Source organism: Macrobrachium nipponense, chromosome 11 (assembly GCF_015104395.2).
Source record: "Macrobrachium nipponense isolate FS-2020 chromosome 11, ASM1510439v2, whole genome shotgun sequence".
Classification (NCBI taxonomy): domain Eukaryota; kingdom Metazoa; phylum Arthropoda; class Malacostraca; order Decapoda; family Palaemonidae; genus Macrobrachium; species Macrobrachium nipponense.
This window is the reverse complement of record NC_061087.1, coordinates 41893953-41916170: the sequence shown is the minus strand read 5'-3', so window position 1 is coordinate 41916170 and position 22218 is coordinate 41893953. Positions and strand designations below refer to the sequence as shown.

The 22218-nt window shown below is 41.2% G+C and overlaps 1 protein-coding gene and 1 pseudogene across 1 annotated transcript in view; one reads left to right on the top strand and one right to left on the bottom strand.

The window, feature by feature from the left end:
• Window positions 1-2358, bottom strand: part of LOC135205501 (protein hairless-like) — a 78790-nt gene extending 76432 nt beyond the window's left edge. The window contains exon 1 of the mRNA XM_064236230.1: window positions 1415-2358. Within this exon, the coding sequence (XP_064092300.1) occupies window positions 1415-1835 (421 nt within the window). The 5' untranslated portion in view covers window positions 1836-2358. The remainder of the gene's footprint in view (window positions 1-1414) is intronic.
• A 6940-nt stretch (window positions 2359-9298) lies between these two features.
• Window positions 9299-22218, top strand: part of LOC135208578 (eukaryotic initiation factor 4A-III-like) — a 40536-nt pseudogene continuing 27616 nt past the window's right edge.

Sequence of the window (22218 nt, the reverse complement as noted above, 5' to 3'; positions counted from 1 at the left end):
CACACTACGGCGATAATCCAGCAGTAAAACATCTTCATATATCCAAAAAGTAAATAATAAAGATATATATGCGCATTACGATTATAACAATTACATGTATAGCTGATAACAATCTGCATGAATAACTGGTAAACTGTTCTGCAATGACAGTTGAGTATAGCAATTATTTACAATAGGTACGAAAGTCAAAGAGGTTTCGTGACGTCATAATAACAGAACTTGAAAGAACGTTCTAATTCAGAAAAATAATTACTTAAATTTGAGTCAGAGTCGAGTTACTTTTTCAATAACGAATATTTTCAAATTAATCATCATAAATATGTAAAATATTGATGTTTTACTACTTATTTAAAAATTAGCCAAGAGCACGCTTCTCGTCATCTTCTACCCAAACAGCTGTTTACGCCTGGCTTGTTGTTGGTGAGAAATCGTGTTTCGATTGTTGTGATAAAAGTGCTCCAGCGTCTGTGGGTACAAGTGGTGTGCGGATTTATCACAGGAAATGGAAAGTTTGTTGACACAAGCGACTCCGTAAACATCAAGATGGCGTCAATCTTCGAAACATTTTTAGGTTGTAATTAAAATTTCTAAAGCGTTTTGGTGAGATTTCCACTGCCGTGGGCGCCATTTTCAGTACCCTCTGTTTAAATCTTAAAATTTGGCCTTAATTTCTAACTTTGGAGAAAATACTACTTCGAAAGGAGATAGAGGTCTTAGCCTCAGTTTTCACCAACAACAAGTCGCGACTGATGCCCATCTCGGGTGTCAGGACGCGTTATAATGTACTTTTTCGGAGGGTGGCTTGCATTGATTGTAGGTGGCCTGCTTGGCCTGCTGTGATGTTCTACCCTATTTATTTAAAAAATTATCGAAGTGCACGCTGCGTCGTCGTCTTCTACAAAACAGTTGTTTATTCGGTGAGGAAAAACGTTTTTCCGTTTTTGTGTGATAAAAGTGCCCCAGCGTCTGGGGTACAAGTGGTGTGCGGATTTTATCACAGAAAAAGGCGGTTTTTAGTTTATTGACACAAGCGACTCCGTAAACATCGAGATGGCGTCAGTCTTCTAAGATATTTAAGAGTAAGTAAAAATTTTGAAAGCGTTTTGGTGAGATTTGCACTGCGTTGGACACCCTTTTAACTACCCTCTGTTTAATGCTTTAAATTTGGCCTTAATTTCTAACTTTGGAGAAAATACTTCGAAAGGAGAGTAGAGGTCTTTAGCTCCATCTCTCACCAACAAGAAGTCGCGACTGATGCCCATCTCTGATGTCAGGACGCGTTATAATGTACTTTTTTGGGGATTGTTCACGCTAATCATACATGGTCCACTCTGTACCCTGCGGTTTTTTACCCTATCCCAGGTCCCCAGTCTCTCATCCTAGTCTAAGGCTGACAGGGAAAAGCGTTTCCTACCTTTAAAAAAGGTGAGTCTTCCCCCCGCGGATCCTGAGGTGGCTTTGGAAGCGTCCTCCGTGACAGGACAGCCCAAGGCACTGGCAGGAGGAGGCCGAGGGACTGACCCCTTGACACTTCCACTGGGTATGGGAGTTCCGGGCTTGCCTTTGACCTCAGCTCCAGGGCCAGAAGGTGGAGGGGAGCTCACTGGTCTGGGGGAGGGGGCGTGAACTGACACTGCCGGACTCTCGCACTTGATCTTCTGCGATGGTGGAGGAGTAGGTGCCCGAATGACCCCTCCAATTCGGGAGGGGGAGGGAGGAGGGGAACGCGGAGAGGGTGGTTCTTGTTTCTCCACCTTCACAGCCAACCCTCCCCCTCCCCCCTCCAATCCTGGTTTACTCATCTCATTGCCTAGGGTCTCCGTTTTGTTCTTCATAGTACTTTTATGATGATCATCTCATGATGTTTATGATGCCGAAAGCTTAGCCGAGGCGACTTCACCACCGCCATCAATGTTAACACTGGAGCTCCTTTATTCTACAGACCACAAGTATATTCGGACAACAGGCACGTCTGCGTCATGATGGCATCATGCTAAACACAGACGAGCTAAAACGTACGTTCACTAATTAAAACTTCAACACAGTAAATCGGTCAGTCTAGAGGTTTCACAGGCCAAAACATTTCTTTCATATTTCGTTCCGTTCAGCGTCCCAGCGTCCAGAGCAGCGGGAGAAGCCTTAAAAGCGTATATAATGCTATTTTGCACTACATATAAGTAATTAACGAGAATTAATTGTATTTCTACGAATATCAACGTACATTTCCCCAAGAGACATATCAAGAACGTCAGAACAAAGAAACTTTCACACTTTATGCACCGATAATTTTTCTAGTTCAGTAGAAGATATGGTATGATGAACCGCAATGTCGGACAAAACATTCACCCAAACTGTGTGTGCGTGTGTGTGTATCATTACGTGTGCGTTAAATCATCTGTATTCTTCTTTTTTTACATCTGTTAACCTATACCTACATTGCCGGTTTTTGGTCTCAACGAAAGAGAAAAAATGTGCATGTATGGAGTCACAAATCGTCAAGTATTTACATTTTACAATTAGTATTAAGTGCTTTTGTATGTTGGATTTTTATCCTCTTCGTTGGATCACCTAAGTTATACTTAGGCTACATGTTTGAGACTTGGTCTCTTATTATAGAAATGCAAATGCATGCCTGTATTCATGTGTAAGTTTTTATGTACATTTTCCTATGCAGCTTTATAGTGATGAAGTGAAGAGATTTGAAGCTGAGGACAAATTCCTCGTAGAATGAAAGTAGAGTTCATGATAGCCTAATTCCTCTTTCTTTTCCACTCTTGATCTGCTATTCCGTGTTGTTTCAGTTCATCCCTGTTGTTTTTACTATTTCCCACACTTTTACGACTCTGCTCTTGTGTCAAACTGTAAAGTCTTGTAGATGTTCAGCATCCCAGATCTTAAAAGACTAGCAAGGGTTGGTTGCTGAACTAGTGGCCACATAAATTCCTGATATTTAGAAATTTAGCAGAAAAACCTTGCCTCCGTATTTTTGTAGATTAACGATATTCTTATTCGATTAGACTTTGTCGGTGACAAATGACCAGGAAGTACCAAAGTGACTTGTACTGAATAGAATGACGAAGCATAAAAAACGTAATAGTAGACGCAAATGTCTTATAATTACCAAAACCAGGAAACAATTATTATTATTATCAATTATTTTTTATTTATTTATTCATTTTTGTCTAACACAGTCAACCTTTTCGACTGGATGGTTTTTATAGTATGGGGTTCCGGGCTGCATCCTGCCTCCTATAGGAGCACACTTTTATGCATGAGTCCTTGAGCTACTTCGGCATCTAGTTTTTCCAAGTTCCTTTTCAGAGATCTTGGGATCGTACCTAGTTTTTCTGTGATTATGAGTACAATTTCCACGGGCTTTCAGGTCCTGATAGTTTTTTTTTTATCTCTCTCTCTTTTACTTTGGTACCGCGACATCAATGAGAGATAATTCTTGATTTTTTGGCACGTATCACCCTGTCATCAAATGTGAAGAACATTTCCACATGACAAAATGTTCATACGTAAAAAAAGAGGAAATTGATGAACAAGATTTAATGTGAAGTATAGAAATCAGAAGTGCTTGTAACTCAGAAAGTATTACAGAGTCTCCAAAATCATGGCATTGGCATAAACAACAAAGGCAGCATCTAATGCTTATCACACTTCTACACTAAATGGAATAGAACGCGTCTGATACTTGAGGCAGTGATCTGTGCAGATGAAAAAACTTACACGCGTATATGTACCAATTCTTAAGATTCTGGCAATAAATGTTATATAGTAAAAGTTCCCTGTTGAAGTGTAAATAGGAGATAGCTGAACAGAAGTTTTATATTTTGGTCAAAATCACATTAACATTATGAGGAATAGCTAATCTGTCACTTATCCCAGTTTTGCCTGGAAGATAAAATCGTTGGTGGCTACGAACGTAAGGACAGAATATCTTTAATCCAGTCAAGGAAGAGCCCAAACTCGAAGTATCTGACGTGAACACCGTTGTCTTTGTAAATATAGAGATAATTTCGAGCAATACTTCGTTTCTATGCAGTTTTGGGAAATAAGCATAAATAGTAGACTAAAAAAAAACAGTAATGGTATGTCGCATTTTGGAATAGCTTTGCATCCTCTCTCAAGCTTTATCAGTCTTCAGGATTTAAAGCACTGCTATAGGAAAAAATCACGTCTCCAGTAAGAGGCTGAGTGCAATGAGACATCGCGGCTTCTCAACAAAATGTAAATGACGTTCTGTGCAAGTTCTGAAAGCCCATAATGAAATACAGTTTTCGAAAAGTATTCATATTATACAGTATTATTCTGATTTTCAGTAATAGCATAGACGCCTGTGCGCCGATATATTTCCCAAAGGAAATTATTGGCTCGATCTCCCGCTTCACGGCTAAACCACGATGTGCTCTATCACCAAATCGTATATAGATTTTTTCCTTATACCCCCGACTATCAAGTTTCCCTGCATATATACAAAACCTGTACCTCTTTGGGCTCGAGACAGAAGTGGCAGCGGACTAATCGTAATCTGCTAGGCTATCAAGAGGGATGCAAGTCTGTGTCAACTCTGCGGTACAAATTCCCGTGGAATTCAGGTTCCATACCTATACACTGTTTTTTTTTTTTTTTTTTTTTTTTTTTTCATCTGTCCACCCGCCTGTGGTGTTTGCGTATGGTAACACTGCATCCCGGGCTTTAGATAGTTACGCTATGTGTAAGTTTAGGTTAAATAAAAGGATATCTGGGCGTACATTTGCAACTGAAAAGTGTTTCAATAATTTACTGTATGGGAATTACACCGTTAGCATTCGAAATAAGGTTATTATTATTGCTGAATGTAAGCTGAATGTAACTATCTAAAGCCCGCGGGACGCAGTGTTACTATACGCAAACACTACACGCTGGTGGACAGATGGAAAAAAAAACCGAGTAGTGATGAAATCAACCCATCCCCAAAATGAAAGCTACATTCACTCTGTTCATTTTGTTTGGTTTTATGTGCAGCCCTCCTCAGGGATGATTCCCTCTCTGGCGGGCCCTTGTACGTTTGCAAAATAAGTGCTATTTTGTAACACGTGGTTATTTTATGATAGATTTGTCTCTAATTCACACAAACACACAGTTAAGTGAATAATACTGCTGGTTTAACTCAAAAGGACGAAACAATAAACGATCAATAGCCACTAACCCCCAAATACTCACCTCAGTGTTTCGGTCATTTATTGGCGCAATCTGTAAGAGTACACAGTAGGTGAAAAACAAACACGACAAGTAATTACATTTATTCGGAAAAGTAAAAAGAAAAAAAAGAAAAGGGCGACCATAGCCCCCTAGGTAGGCCCGGTTCTAGGAATTGCGGTCCCAATTAGATAATTATAGAAATTAAGACGATTTTTTAAGTCGTCTATAAAAAAAATTTCAAAGTAAAAATTTACTGTTAATATAGTATGCATGATGTGAGGAATAATACCTCTGCATTCTTCATTTAAAGTTCTCGGTAACGGTTTATTCCTCTTAGAATACTGAAAAGGTTTCAAACGTTAATTCTGGAGCGAGGCCCCTTTAAAGCGTGGCACCCAATTTGATCAGATTGGTCAAATAGGCTTGAAACCGGCCCTGTCCCCATAGGTCTTGTGCTATGGTTCAATAAGTTGATGAATCATAATCACGCCGGTTAGAAATAAGAATTCGGAGAAGGTAGGTAGGCTACACCACAGGTAAATTTGATTAGTCATCCAACGAATGTTTCGAAATTGTTGGCAGGTGTACATGTAAGTTATTACATAATTTGAAAGATACTGGCGTTGCTACATTAGAAATATCGTAACTAATCTGAAAATGTTACAAAATTTAGACCAGGATCAGTCGATGTTCAAACGATCAACGAAAACTCAAGTCATTATAATTATTTTACACGTCACTGCCTTTCACATTATCATCTCTGCAACACATGCAAACACATCGACAGTCACAGGTGTTTTTCATTTTACCTGAAATAGTCTACCGTACGGCGCCACTTCATGAAACTGACAATGTTCAGGAAGTGAGCAAATGCTGTCCTATTACGTTGTTACCGCGATGTAAAGATATGTTACAAGAATAGTTGTCAACCCCCTTATTAAGATTCTTGGAAGATAATAATATATGTACCTCCCAAAGTCTTTAAGATTGAACCGACAACGGCAATGGCCCTACTGAAGGTTGAAAATTAAATATGAGAGAGCAAGGACGGAAAAAGATAACGCGAATAACTCTCTCCGACTCTTTCAAGGGATTGGAATTTGTCTATAATATATATAAACTACATCCTTCTACCTGATGCACGTCATCCTTCTAACATATCGCAGTAGGTTAAGGTGGAAAATGTTATACCAGTTGTGAAGCCTATTTCTTACTGAGAGCTGCACATAGGCCCAAGAATGTTTCTAGTCAAATATGTATAAGAAGCGCAAATGGGTGAGAGGGAAGTGGAACACCATTTTGTGGTACCTAAATGTACAGATTTTAGTAGAGGTAAAATAATTCTGTTATTTTAGGGACACAGTGGTCAGTGCATCAGGAACAGTGAGGACATTAAGAATAGAATGGGTAATAGGGTGGATGAAGCTGAAGAGACTGCAGTGGACTACTGGAAAAGAATACAGCAGAGACATGGAAGCTAGCGAAGAAATAAAGATCTTGGAACAGTGCGACTGGAGAATGTTAAGATTCTTGGTCAGGAAGCGGTGGGAATACTATCACAATACGAACGGAGATGTGGCGGAGTGATCTTTTGTCCGGCTAAAGAAAAACGCGAGATCTTAACGGCAGGGATGTTTGGATGTGTAACGGTATGGGAAAAGGAATAGTTAATAAGAAAGTAGATTATGTAGAAGAAACAAGAAGACTAGAAAAAGGGCAAATGTAGAGCAAGATCAGATGGGAATTTACATGGAAAGTGTACACGTCTAAAGTAATAAAAGGAAAAACAGAAGTGAAAATATCAATATCTGATTTGATATGTATGAAATGTAGGTCTTAACTGTTAAGTCAAGCACTGGGGAACATTCGGTCATACAGAGATTAAGAAAACTAAAAGGGAGTTATAGAGGTTGGACAACAAGGGAATTTCCAGGAAATAAAGGAGATGAAGAACTAGGATATAGACCTGTAACTGGCGGACGTTGGACAGCAAGACTGAAGAGAGAAAGCAGGACTGGAGCTACATTGGAATGGCTACTACGAACTCCTTCAGTTAGTTGTACCACGTGAGGAGCACTGCCGGAACTAACACTGTGCAGAGAAAATGTCAATGATAGTAATAATTTTGAAGATTGATTCATTTCAAAGCATCTTGATGACAACAAATTAATTCTTGAATTATCAATCTCTCGAGAACTTCTCTAGCTGTCTCTGCAATATACTGATTGCATCTGGCATCTTAATTACTGTTTCTTCATTATATCTTTTAATGTTCATTTTCTCTTTTTTTCCTTAACTATTTCTTTCCTTTTTCCGGTCCCACTCCAGCGAATAAGAAAATAAACAATTTCCTTGGTATTTAGTCCTCCAGATTTTAAGTAAGACGCACTACAGTCTTAGACCTGTTAATTCAAATGTTAAATTAAGACCAACATTCCAAGTGCTCCTCGGCTGAAAAAATTTGAGACCAACTATAGTCAATCTTGTGTTGAAAACATCCGCTGGCTGTATCATAAGCAGAAAGTCTTTATATTCTAGTTTAATGTTGCAATGGTCTATTCTATTCACGAAACATTTAATATTTTTTCTGTAGATTTTTATCTTATATATTTATTTCTTTTTTTAAATATTTTGTTTAGTTTTATGTACATCCCTCCATAGGGATGATTCCCTTTCTGGTGGGCCCTTGCACGTTTTCTGAATAAGTTGTTTCTTATATTTTATAAGTACAATATTGTCTTTTAGTGTTTTAATTCTCATCAATATCGTAGCTCCTTAAGAATATGAGAGTCTTTAGTTCTTTTTAAATTTGCTTTCTTCTCATATGATCTTCACTACAGACGGTATTTTGTTGTATAGTCTTGGTGTGCATGCACTGTTCAAATGCTTTCTCACCTGACTTACAATTTGTTCCAGGTTCAAATAGCCTATATGCTTCACTTACACGTCTGATCACAATATTCATTTCAGGTCTAAAGAAAACTTATCAAGGAATTTTTTTAACAAAGGCAATATTTTTAAAACGATCGCCAGTAACCTTTAACATTCTTGATATGAGTACTGAGAAAACATTGATAAGAATGCCATTTATCATTTGTATTCAAATGTCGTTTCTGGAGAAATAAAGTTGTGTCGTCCGCAAACAGCTTCAACTTTATTCTGTGTCCCGGTAGTACATTTTTGACAACCTAATCGCAGAAATGCAAAAAAAGATTTTTGACCTTATACACTTACTTGAGGTAACTCCTCTTCTGAATACGTCCATTATTTTTAACAGATCATACTATTCGACATATAACACAGAAGCCTGTGTAGAACATAATTGTCTATAAGTTGACTAATTAACAGATAATGCATCTAACCATTCCAGTTGACTAATTATTGATTGATTTGAAATAAGTCTGTACATTGTATTCAAATTTATAGAGTTATAAACTGTAACTGACAAACATATGAGATTCTTCGAATTGATACCATATAAGCTGGAACCTTCAAAGATTAGCAAGGATGATGATGACAAATCCGCGAAATGAAAATAACGTTTCCATTGTTATTAGCTTGGAAAGACTGAGAGGGCCCGTAAAATATCACTTTAGATCCAAACATAAACATGGATATGAGGTGAAAAACATAACGAAAAAGGTTTGGCGAGGATAGCGCTGGTGTGGCGTAAGTTCGTAGATATGGGTGAGAAATGTTCTAGTTTCAGTTTCGCAGTGTGGCGAAAGAATTTTGGGGAAAAATAACGAAAACAATTGACAGTTTGTAGGTATGTACAATATCATTATCTACGAACGGTAATGTATGCGCAGTTATTAACAAAATACTGAGAGAAATGCTTTATGACAACTAAATAATAAATAAATAGAATTTATTTGGGTTGCTCTGGTTACGGTATTGTTCTTTATAACACTAAAGCAGTGACTCCTGGCTTTTCATTATTTTTACTTTAGATTTATTGTCGCATTGCAAACTGAAGTGGTTCTCATAAGAAATGTATATTTATTGATTGCAATAACGATAAAAATCGAGTGAACCTAATGGAAAAAGGAGTTAATTTTTTATGCGGATTAGGGAGACTCATTTCCATTTCTCGATTCTCTGTCCAAAGCGTTCCCGTTTCTGAACGAGAAACTGCCTCATCTGTCTACAAACTTTCTGTGAGCGGCACCACGGTACATAACGTAAACAGTAGAGGAAATGGCTGAAGGACGTGTAAGACGGGTGATCCCGGAGGATCTTTCAAATGTGGAGTTCGAAACCTCGGAAGAAGTGGAGGTAGTCCCTACTTTTGACAGTATGGGACTGAGAGAAGATCTGTTGCGAGGAATTTACGCCTACGGTAAACTGATTTTTTTTTTTTTATCTAGTTTGGCAATTAGAAAGTGACCGCGCGTGAAAGTCATCTAGGCTAACCTTAATACGGGAGAACTGGTTTAGACGAAATATTGTCTCACGAATGTAGCCTAGACTGCCCATGAATAGACCAAATAGTAAAGTTATTTATTACCATTTTTGTACTTTACCAGCTGAATGTCATTTGACAGTTTAAACAGCAAGACCAAAATCTACCGAATGCAACGTCGAGCAGCTCTGCAACCCATAGGGTAAACAACCGCAGAACGATCCATCTTCATCGCGTGGCCAGGCCTTATTCACTCGATATTTAATTGGTGAAACAAGAATACAATTACAACTTTGAGCATACCATTCAAAAGATTGAAATTTCGTCAACATAATGTGATAGGGTAAACAACTGAGTGGACTGGCCAACTCACCGACTACCGCAGTTTTGGCCACCCTCCGAAAAAGTACTTTAACGCATCCTGACACTGGAGATGGTCATCAGTCATGAGTTGTTGGTGGTGAGAGGAGTAAGTATTTTCTCCAAAGTTAGAAATTAGGGCCATATTTTAAGATTTAAACAGGGTAGATCTGGGGTACTTATCCGCGGCAGCCTAGACTATGGCAGTTGCGGTATTTCTATGCAGTTTTACCTACTGAACAAGAATTTTAAGTAATATTTATTTGGACGACTGTAATTAAACCCCCAGAGGCCAGTACTAAACACGGCGAAATACATTGGACGCCCCAATCCCTAGCGGATGTTGTATCCGCGGTTACTTTCCTTGCTGTCTGTGTGGACTGCTTCTGTAGAATTACCTTAAACAGTTTGGCCAACGCAGTGCACACTACCCCCATGACACTTTTGAAATTTTTACTTACGATTAAAAAAAGTTTAGGAGATTGACGCCATCTCAGTGTTTGCGGAGTCGCTTGTGTCAACAAACTTCCCATTTCCTGTGCTAAATCTGCACACTGCTTGTACCCATAGACGCTGGGACACTTTCATCACAACAATCGTAAACCCGACCTCTAACCAGTATTTATCTGAGGGGACTACGGCGTTCTTTGCGGCGTTTTGCAGCATTTTGCGCTCTTCAATTGTTTATCTGTGTTGCCAATTGATATGTGTTTATCCTCCAAACTGTATAAGACTTACACAAAACCAGGGAAATAAGTGAAATTATATTATCTATTTCTAGTATATATATATATTACAGCAATTTTATCATTACTGCATTACTATGACAACTAGAGTTCATGGAAACAGTTAGTAAATGCATTGGTGTAGGGTAAACAACCGCATGGCCTGGATCAACTCGCTGACGATCACGGCATGCCACCCTCCAAAAAAGTACTCATAACGCGTCCTGACACCGGAGATGGGTATCAGTCGCGACTTCTTGTTGGTGAGAAACGGAGCTAAAGACCTCTACTCTCCTTTCGAAGTAAGTATTTTCTCCAAAGTTAGAATTTAAGGCCAAATTTAAAGCATTAAACAGAGGGTAGTGAAAAGGGTGTCCAACGTAGTGCAAATCTCGCCAAAACGCTTTCGAAATTTTTACTTACTCTTAAATATCTTAAAAGATTGATGCCATCTAGATGTTTGTGGAGTCGCTTGTGTCAACAAACTTCCCATTTCCTGTGATAAATCCGCACACTACTTGTACCCATAGATGCTGGGGCACTTTCATCACAACAATTGGAATACGGTCCCTAACCACAACATTTTTAAGGAAACTACTGTTTTGGTAGAAGACAACGATGAAGCGTGCACTAGATAATTATTTAAATAAATAGTAAAACATCAATATTTTACATATTTATGAAGATTAATTTGAAAATATTCGTTATTGAAAAAGTAACTTGATTCTGACTAAAATTTAAGTAATTATTTTTCGGAATTAGAACGTTCTTTTAAGTCCTGTATTATGACGTCACGACATCTTGACTTTCGTACCTATTGTAGATGAATTGCTATACAGTGGTCCCCCTGTATTCGCGTTCTCCGGATTCGCGGACTCACACATTCGCAGATTTTTCTTTGGAACCTATCTAGAAATTATTCGGACTCGCCCATTTGCGGAACTTTCCGACGAAAATAATCACTAATTAGTGTATTTTGATGTTTATTTTCATGACTAAATACATTTTTATGATACAAAAATGATTTACTAATTTTCAAATATTAATTTTGATTAATACTGCATCAGTAAGTCTAATAAGTTTAAATGATATCACATAATAAAAATAATAATTCTCTCTCTCTCTCTCTCTCTCTCTCCTCTCTCTCCTCTCTCTCTCTCTCTCTCTCGTCTCTCTCTTCTCGTCTCTCTTATCTCTCTCTCTCTCTCTCTCTCTACTACAAAGATGTATGTTTTTTGTATGATAAATAAATGATTTACTATTTTCAAATATTAATATTAATTTATACAGCAATAATATCAATTCATTAAAGAAAATACCATAGTGAATTAGTAAGATTTTAGCTTATAAATCTAAAAAATTATGGAAGAATGAAGGAAATCCCAGTCTTCTTTCTCTAACTCCAGGTACTAAAACTGTCAGATATATCAAGTTCTGTGAAGGAGGGGGAAGAGCTGTTGTGTTGCCATCAAGTGCTCATGAAATTTCCCCCCTCTCTCTCTCGTCTCTCTCTCTCTCTCTCTCTCTCTCTCATCTCTCTCTCTCTCTCTCTCTCTCTCTCTCTCTCTCATTTACTGAGACTCAAGATTTTTTTTATAGTACTTGTACTATATGTTTTTAATACTTTCCAATAATAATAATAATAATAACTGTAATTACAAAATTCATATTATGTGATAGTATTTTAAAGAAATACAATACTAATCTATCCATGTCACTTTTAATTAAGGCTAACACACTCTCTCTCTCTCTCTCTCTCTCTCTCTCTCTCTCTCTCTCTCTCTCTCTCTCTCTCTCTCTCTCTCTCTTGCCACACAAGATAATAATGTGTCATAGTGGTAACTCCCTCCCTCTGTTTCGCTGGAAGTGTTATAAGTATTTTTTGAGAGAACAGAGATAAACTCTCTCTCTCTCTCTCTCTCTCTCTCTCTCTCTCTCTCTCTCTCTCTCTCTCTCTCTCTCTCTCTCTCTCTCTCTCTCTCTTTTACTGAGATGTAAGAATTTTTATGGTACTAGTATTTAAAATGTTTATTTATAATTTCAGTTATTTAATAATAATAATAAAACTGTGATTACAAAATTCATAATGGTAGTATTTTAAAGAGATGAAAATGACCTTTCCATTTCACTTGTAAGTAACTCCTCTTTCTTACCGAGATGGGAGAATTTTTATGGTAGATGCAAGTGTTTATTTTATTTTCAAATAATAATAATAGAAGTAGTAATAATACGATAACTAATTTCAAATGAAAATTCTTCCCTTTGTCTTTTTCTGTATCAATTTCCCTACTTCATAACAATGCCATACAATGGTCAATGAATTTAATGGTTTTATGTAATTCTCTCTCTCTCTCTCTCTCTCTCTCTCATCTCTCTCTCTCGCTCTCTCTCTCTCGTCTCTCTCTCTCTCTCTACTGAGTTTTGAGATAATTTTCATGGACATGTATGTAATAGTTTTCATTAATATTTTCAATAATAATACTATAACTGTAAGTGCAAAATTCATATGTGATTATTTTAAACACAATAATCATTCCATTTCTCTCTTTTAATACTGTAAGGACAATCTCTCTCTCTCTCTCTCTCTCTCTCTCTCTCTCTCTCTCTCTCTCTCTCTCTCTCTCTCTCTCTCTCTCTCTCTCTCTCTTTAAGGCTACTAATGTTTAGGATTACTTTGAAATTGTATTAATACAATCTCTAAGATTAATACAGTAATATGATAATAATTTAAGGTAAATTTGATGCAGGATGTTACATAAGGTATACATTTGGTGTTTCTATTTCTTCCTTCTTTTATCTCTCGCTCTCAGCAAAAGATTTGATAGACAACAGTCCTCTCTTTCTCTCTTCTCTGGAGAAATATATGTATTTATGGGAGGGGAAAAAGAAAAAAGTTGCCTACAGACGTTCATTTCAATCTATTGAAATCATAAGGAGTTCTCTCTCTCTCTCTCTCTCTCTCTCTCTCTCTCTCTCTCTCTCTCTCTCTCTCTCTCTCTCTCTCTCTCTGCTATTGGCTGTTTATATATTTCAAATGGTAAAATGTTTAAGATGACTTTAAAATTATATTAATAATACCAATTCAATGGTATATTTGATGTAGGATAATACTTTAAGTAGACATTTGGTATTTGTGATTTCACATACAAGTGTTTCCCTTGTAAAAAGAAAATGGATGTCTCAAATAGTAACAGTATGAAAGAAAACGTGCACGACTGAATACTTATGGGGGGACTGAATTATTTTCACATACGTAACTAAGTCATGCAGTACGTACATAGTATGTATTTATGTATAACCATAAAATGTCAGATTAACTTTAAAACAGTATTAATCATATTTCAAAGATTAATATGAACCATAATAGGATATTTTATGTATATTTGATGAAGGATGGTCTTTTTAGGGATACTTTGGTGTTTGCATGTTCAGGATAGGAGTTTATGAGCATTTTTAGAGGGGGGTTCCAAACATTCGCGGATTCTAACTATTCGCGGGGGGGAGGTGTCTGGTACGCATCCCCCGCGAATACAGGGGGACCACTGTACTCAACTTTTTTGCAGGACAGTTTACTAGTTATTCATGCAGATTGTTATCAGCTATTCATGTAATTGTTATAATTGTAATGCGCATATATATCTTTATTATTTACTTTTTGGATATATGAAGTTGTTTTACTGCCGGATTACCGCCGTAGTGTGACGCAATTGCTTTCGGTCCCTGGGCCTCTCTGTTTTCGCACCATAAGAAATTAATGGGGCCGAATTTGCAATGACCAGAAAGACGTTAAAAGAGGAAAGTTAGCCTTGAGGGGAATATGTTTTGATTGAGAAAAATACAAATTTATACAATAGCTAGCTTGTAAAAAATACTTGATTAGAAAAAACTTGATTGACAACTAAGCAGCATACCTACTATGGGTTTCAGAGACAGTGCAAGCACGTTTTTTGGCAATATTTATGTAACGAACACTCGTATCAGAACGAGATTTTGCTATAGTGCATTACACCCAGTGCCGTAATTTATAAGGGTATCGTGAATCACTAATCGTAAAGAATAACGACACTTGTCCTTGTACCAAGAGACAAAAACTCCATTATCCAGAAATGGATACGAACACGCGTAAAAAGCTCCATTTACCCTCTCCCCCCCCCCTCCACCGCCACCCCTGTCCTTCTTCCTTCCTTCGCCTTCCTTTCTTTCTCTCTCTCTCTGTTGCCAATTGGTATGTGTTTACCCTCCAAACTGGGTATAAGACTACACACAAAACGTGGAAATTGGTGAAATTAGCCTATGTATCGAAAGTATATATATACATAAATATTAAAGCAATTTTATCATTATTGGATTACTATGAGAACTAGAATTCATGGAAACAGTTTATAATAATGCATCGCCGTATGTGTGAAGCTCCACTAATGTGTCAACAGTGATTTTGCCAGTCTTAGCATACAAACATTAAACGTTACATTTATTTCTGGCATACAGTTATTTAAAAAAAAACAAAATACTAACAGACTTAAATCAATGAAAAGTGCTAGGAAAAAAAAAAAAAAAAAACCATTATAATCCACTTTTCCGTAGTCTGTTCCGCCATGGTTTTCGGCAGTCAGATGTACAACTAGGGTTAGAAACATTGGATTGTATCTACTAGACTGGAGAAATGAATCACAAGTGTTTCAAGGTAGCGGTGGGGAAGCTAAGCTAAGGGTAACATGTGCCCTTGTTTGTAATGCAAAAGTTTTTGCCCTTATTATTACTCTGCACAGAAAATAAAGAAAAAAGAAAAAAGTTTACCTTTGATTTTGCCTATCCTAATGTTAAGAATTTTACGCTAACTCTTTGTTTTGTTCATGCCACTTACCTGACATATATATATAGCTGTATTTTCTGAAGTCTGACAGAATTTCAAAACTCGCGGCACACGCAGTGGGCGGCCAGGTGGTAGTACCCATTCCCGCCGCTGGGAGGCGGATATCAGGAACCATTCCCATTTTCTATTCATATTTTTTCTGTCGCCGGTCGGTAAACAACTGTTTACAGACCTCTGCTCAGGATTTTTTGGATTTGACTCGCTTTTAAGTATCTGATTGGTTTTTTGGTATTGAATTGGATTGTTGAATTGGCATGCGCGATAGTGGACTGTTTTTTATTTTAGATTGGCTTTTCTATAAAAGATATGTCTGGATCAAGTGCTGTGAGTTTCAGAGTGTGTGTGAGGACTGATTGTAAGGTGAGGCTACCGAAAGCATCGGTAGACCCCCACACAGTATGTATGAGTTGTAGGGGGCATAATTGTTTGGTGGATAATCGGTGCAATGAATGTGAGAGATTGACCGATGATGATTGGAGAGTATATGAGTCCTATCGCCTTAAATTGGAGCGCGATAGGATCAGGAGGTCTTCCTCCAGGAGTGGTTCTACCAAAGGTAAGCTAACATCTCTCCTGCATTAACACCTGTAGAGTTTGCAAACCCCTAAACCTGTGTTGCCTTCGGGCTCTGATTCTGTGTCGGGAGAGGCTAATTGTTCTCTCTCTTATTTGGAGTCTCTTTCGCACTCTGGAGACCAAAGTGAAAGCCTTAGAAACTGGCTCGGTGCAAGTGTGTGATCGTGCCCCTAGTGTTTGTGGAGGGGGCGTCAGATCGGCCCCATAATCCCTCTTAGGCCTAGACCTCTATCAGACTCCCAAGACTCAGGGAGTAGGTATGTCGAAAGCCGCAAGAGGGTTACGGGGCGGGGGCTCCCCACCGATCTGGCGTCCCTTCGGCAGGCCTTGTAGCAAAGTCCCAGGCTGCCAAGGAGCGCGCGCGTCCTGAAAGAGTGCTTTTCGTCCTCCGAAGCGTCCTCCCCGCGCAAGGGGTGGAGCGCTCGGAGAGACTCTCGTCCTCTTGAAAAGGACGTTTCGTGTTGAGGACGCTTCACCGTCCTGTATCGCCGCTTTCGTCGGAGGAATGCGTATGACGCTTTTCCCCCCCCTGGCTCAGAAAGGGGTAAAGATCTCCTCCGATGAGGACGCTGGGTTGCGTGCACAGGCGCGTCTACCTGAGAAGCAGGTAGCTGTACCTGTGAGAAGGAAGGAGGCGTCCCCTCGCCCCTCGTCTTCTCGCAGGATCAGTCCTGCTTCCTCTGTTCGTTCTTCCCCAACGAAGAACATTCTTTTGTCCCTTCAGGACCAGCTATCGACGCTTATGGCTCAGAGGGACTCGCCCCAGCAGCAGTCGAGCCTAAGCGGAGGAAGGACCTTAGACTGCCCGTCAAGAGGACGAAGCAGTCTCCTTCTCCCTCTCCTACTTCGTCTCGTTCGCCGATCGCTTCTCCTTCGCGATTCGCCGATCTGTTCGTTCTCTGAAGGACGTTGCGTCAAGACGCTTTTGAGGAGGACGCTCAGCACGACGTTCGACAGGACGCTCGTCAGGACGCTAGGCAGGACGCTAGGCAGGACGCTAGGCAGGACGCTTGGCAGGACGCTTGGCAGGACGTTCGGCAGGACGCTCGACAGGACGCTTGGCAGGACGCTTGGCAGGACGCTAGGCAGGACGCTAGGCAGGACGTTCGTCAGGACGCTCGCCAGGACGCTCGCCAGGACGCTCGCCAGGACGCTTGGCAGGAAGCTCGCCAGGACGTTCAGGGCTCTTTTCAAGACGCTTTTGGGGATTCCGACCAAGAAGTCGTACCCCAAGTCGCTAGTTTGCGCGCACAGGCACGTATTTCAGCGAAAAGGTCTTCCCTTTCGTTTGAGAAACGTAAGGACGCTTCTCTGGCAAGTGAGGCTGCCTCGGGTGGCGCTAAGGACGCTTGTCCTGTCAGGACGCTATCCTTCTTCAAGTGGTAAGCGTCATAGAGAAGACAGCCGAAATAAGGCTTCCTCTAGTAAGGATAGGGGTCCTTTGATTAAGCCAAGACCCGACATTAGGACGCCCTCTCCGGACAGACGGTCTCCGCTTCCGTGTAGAGAAGAAGGAGAGCTGAGTAGTTCGGCTGACTCGGTTGAAGAGGAACCTTCTGCGGCCCCTTCAATCTCAGACTATAAAGTCCTCGTGCGGCTGTTGCGTTCTTCTTTCGAAGACAAGTTTCAGCTGCAGCTCCCAAGTCTCCTCCTTCGCAGTTTCATCATCTAAAAACTGGAAAAACCCTGGAGTTTGTGGAGATGCAAATTTCTCTCCACTAAACGTGCGTTTAAGAAACTCCAAGATTGGATGGTAAGAAGGAGAGATCAAGGCAAGACGACTTTCGCCTTGCCTCCAGCTAGACTCAGCGGAAAAGGGGGCATTTGGTATAGAACCAAAGAAGAAGTAGGAGTTCGTATCCCTTCTTCAGCTCAAGGAGATTTCTCCAGCTTAGTGGATTCGCAGAGGAGGTCTCTTTTATCCTCTCGCTAAAGTAACCTGGACCTCTACGGAGACGGACCATCATTTGAAGGGTCTGCTCTGGACGCTTGAAGTGTTCAACTTCCTTGACTGGTGTTGGGAGTTCTGGATCTGCAAGCGAGAAAGCCCAGAATCCTCTCGGTCTGGGGAGCTGTCCATCGTGTTAGCATGTATGGACAAAGCCGTCATGGGGGGATGGTTCTTGAGGAGATCGTCTCTCAATTTTGGAACGGCTTTATTGAAAAAGAGAGCTTTGCTGTGCAATTTCACAGCTCGTTCGGTAACTCCAGCGTCAGAAAGCGGATTTGCTGTTTTTCTCCTCTTTCGAACCATCTCTTCCCCCAGACTTTAGTAAAGGACCTGACTAACAGTTTGCAAGAGAAGGCAACTCAGGACCTTTTGGCCCAGTCTACAAGACGTCGGCCGTACCTTCAACTCTTCAGCTGCGTTCGACCGCGAAGAAAGTTAAGCCCTTTCGTGGGGCTCCCCCCATCGAGAGCAGCTCCCTCGAGGGAGAGGGTTTTCACGAGGAAGAGCTTCCTTTAAGTCAAAGCCTTCCAAGTGAGAAGCATGTCCTTCAGACACCAGTCGGAGCCAGACTGAAGTTTTTTGCGGGAGCGTGGAGAGAGAGGGACACGGACTCTTGGTCTCTCAAGATCGTGGAGCAGGGGTACAAGATCCCCTTTTTAGATCTTCCTCCTCTTTCACGACTCCCAGAGACCTTTCTCCATCCTACAGGGGTGGGAGAGAAGAAGAAAGTATTATTCGATCTCCTTCAACAAATGATCGAGAAAAGAGCGGTGGAACAAGTCGCGGACCTGGGGTCCCCAGGTTTTTACAACAGGATTTTCCTAGTACCGAAGCAGTCGTCAGGTGGCGTCCAGTTCTAGATGTAAGCAGGCTCAATCTTTTCGTGGAAAAGACCAAATTCACGATGGGGACGCCTCATTCTGTTCTGAGAGCCTTGAGACCGGGCGACTGGATGGTGTCCTTAGACTTGCAGGACGCGTACTTTCACATCCCGATCCACCCTCTTTCAAGAAAGTATCTAAGGTTTGTCTTAGACAAAAAAGTGTGGCAGAGTTCAGAGCTATGTGTTTCGGCCTGACACGGCTCCAATGGTGTTCACTGTAGTCATGAAGAACGTGGCAATGGTTAAGGCTACACTCTTCGGGGATAAGAGTTTCCCTGTACCTCGACGACTGGCTGATCAGAGCGTCGTCGAGAGAGAAGTGTCTGAAGGACTTGCAGTTCACTTTAGCCCTAGCAAAGTCCCTGGGACTTCTGGTCACCTCGAAAAGTCGCATCTGACCCCAACACAGTCCATCGTGTATCTGGGGATTCAGATGGATTCAGTGGCTTTTCGAGCGTTTCCGTCCCAGGAACGTCAGCGGCTAGGCTTAGAAAAGATCTCAGCCTTCTAGGGAAAGAGACTTGCTCGGCGAGGGAATGGATGAGTCTGCTGGGAACCACCTTTCTCGCTAGAAAGGTTTGTTTCCTTGGGAAGACTGCACCTCAGGCCTCTCCAATTTTTCCTTGCGGAAGAGTGGAAGGCCAAGGACGATCTCAATGCCATATTGAGAATAATCGCTTCAGATAAAGAACCATCTAAGATGGTGTTGGACCTCAGAAGCTTCAGGAGGGCGTGTCCCTAAGTCTTCTGAGCCCCGCCCCCCCCCCCCCCCTAGATAGTGTTGTTCTCCGACGCTTCCATCACGGGCTGGGGAGCAACACTAGGAGGGAAGGAAGTGTCAGGCTCCTGGAGAGGGGAACAGGTAGCCTGGCATATAAATGTCAAAGAACTGGCAGCAGTATTTCTGTCCCTGCAGTTCTTCGAAAGGAGTTTGAAGAACAAGATTGTTCAGGTAAACTCGGACAATACCACAGCACTCGCTTATTTAAAAAATCAGGGAGGAACACACTCCAGAACGTTGTTTTCCCTAGCGAGAGAGATTCTGCTGTGGGCAAAGATAAGAAATGTGACTGTGACTATCCTGACGAGATTCATTGCAGGAGTGCAAAACGTCAGGGCAGATCTTCTCAGTCGTCGGGAACAAATCCTACCGACGGAAGGACCTTGAACGAAGACGTTTGTCGAGACCTTTGGACGTTTTTGGGGGTTGGGGACGTCGCTGGTCGACTTATTCGCGACGTCAAGGACCAAGAGACTTCCTCTTTATTGCTCCCAGGTCCTGGATCCAGAAAGCAATCGCGGTAGACGCGTTGCTTTGGAATTGGACGGGTCTAGACTTGTACGCCTTCCCACCATTCAAGATTTTGGGGAGAAAGTCATGAGGAAGTTTGCGGCTCAGAAGGGACGAGGTTGACCCTGATCGCTCCGATGTGGCCAGCGAGAGAATGGTTCACAGAGGTCATGTCTTTCCTTGTAGACGTTCCAAGGACATTGCCCTGGAGGAAAGATCTACTCAAACAGCCTCACTTCGAAAGGTTTCACCAAAACCTCTCCGCTCTGGGTCTGACTGCGTTCAGACTATCGAAAAGTTGGCCAGAGCGAGAGGTTTTTCGAAAGCAGCTGCGAGAGCAATCTCACATGCAAGACGTGCTTCCACAAGAGCTGTTTACCAATCGAAGTGGGCTTCCTTCAGGGCATGGTGTAAAAAGGAGGGAGTTTCCTCTTCCTCGACCTCTGTGAAACCAGATAGCTGATTTTCTGCTCTTTCTCAGGAATGTGCAGAAATTAGCGGTCCCTACCATCAAGGGATATAAAAGCATGTTGTCCCCCCCTCAGCGGTTTTTAGGCACAGAGGCCTTGACCTTTCTGACAACAAGGACATTCATGACCTTTTAAAAGTCTTTCGAGACTTCGAAGGTTCCTCAAATGAGACCTCCGTCATGGAACCTTGACGTGGTTCTTAAATTCCTGATGTCAAGCCCTTTCGAACCGCTTCAGGCAGCGTCTCTTCGAAACTTGACAAGGAAGGCTCTTTTCCTAAACTTCTCTTGCGACGGCTAAGAGAGTTAGTGAAATTCAAGCGTTTAGTAAGTTAATGGGATTCAAAGGAGACAATGCTGTCGCTCGTTGAACCCAACTTTCTTGGCGAAGAATGAAAATCCTTCGAACCCTTGGCCGAAGACTTTCGAGATCAAGGGTATGTCAAGTTCTGGTGGGCCAAGAACCAGAGAGGGTCCGTGCCCGGTCAGGGCTCTCAAGTTCTATGTACATAGAACAAAAGAGGTAAGAGGTCCCTCAGGTAATCTCTGGTGCTCTGTGAAGAGACCAGAGTTACCTTTATCGAAGAATGCTGTTGCTTTCTTTCTAAGGGACGTCATTAAGGAGGCTCATTCATCTTTCCAGAAGATTGATTTGAGCCTCTTACGAGTGAAAGCGCACGAAGTTCGAGCTGTCGCTACCTCTCTTGCCTTCCAAAAGAACATGTCAATCAAGGACATTCTTGATTGCACCTTTTGGAGGAGTAACTCCGTCTTCGCCTCACATTACCTAAGGGATGTGAGAACGATTTATGACGATTGTAATTCACTGGGCCATACGTTTCTGCGGACACAGTCTTGGGGTCCGGAAGTAGCTCTTTCCCTATCACCCTTAGTTAGGATTAGGTTAGTTTTGTTGTTGTGTTTTTAGGTTGTGGTGAGTCTTATGTGAAGATCTCCCATCCTTTAGTTAGTTTTAAGGGGTTTTTGTGAATAGTTGGTCAGGTGGTGGTCAGTTGCTTCGTTGCCCTCATATGTAGGCCTCGATGGTCTTGTCACGTTGAGGTCTCGTACCCGTTGACAGATCATCCAGAGCGCACCAGCACTACAGGTCTCCACCTGGCTGGCAACTCTGATTAAGCAAAAGCAGCCTTAAGTGAGATAATCACATAGTCTACTTTGCAAACAGGTGAGGAACCAAGATGTATATCATCTACTTAATTTAAGTTCCTAAAAAATCCTATTCTGTCTCTTCCCCCACCATCCGAAGGTGGGATTCAGCTATATATATATGTCAGGTAAGTGGCATGAACAAATGTATTTGTTATTATACAATTAAGTTTGTTCATACTACCTGGCAGATATCTATATTAAATTGCCCGCCTCCCTCCTCCCTCAGGAGACAGGGGCATTAATAAAATATGAATAGAAAATGGGAATGGTTCCTGATATCCGCCTCCCAGCGGCGGGAATGGGTACTACCACCTGGCCGCCCACTGCG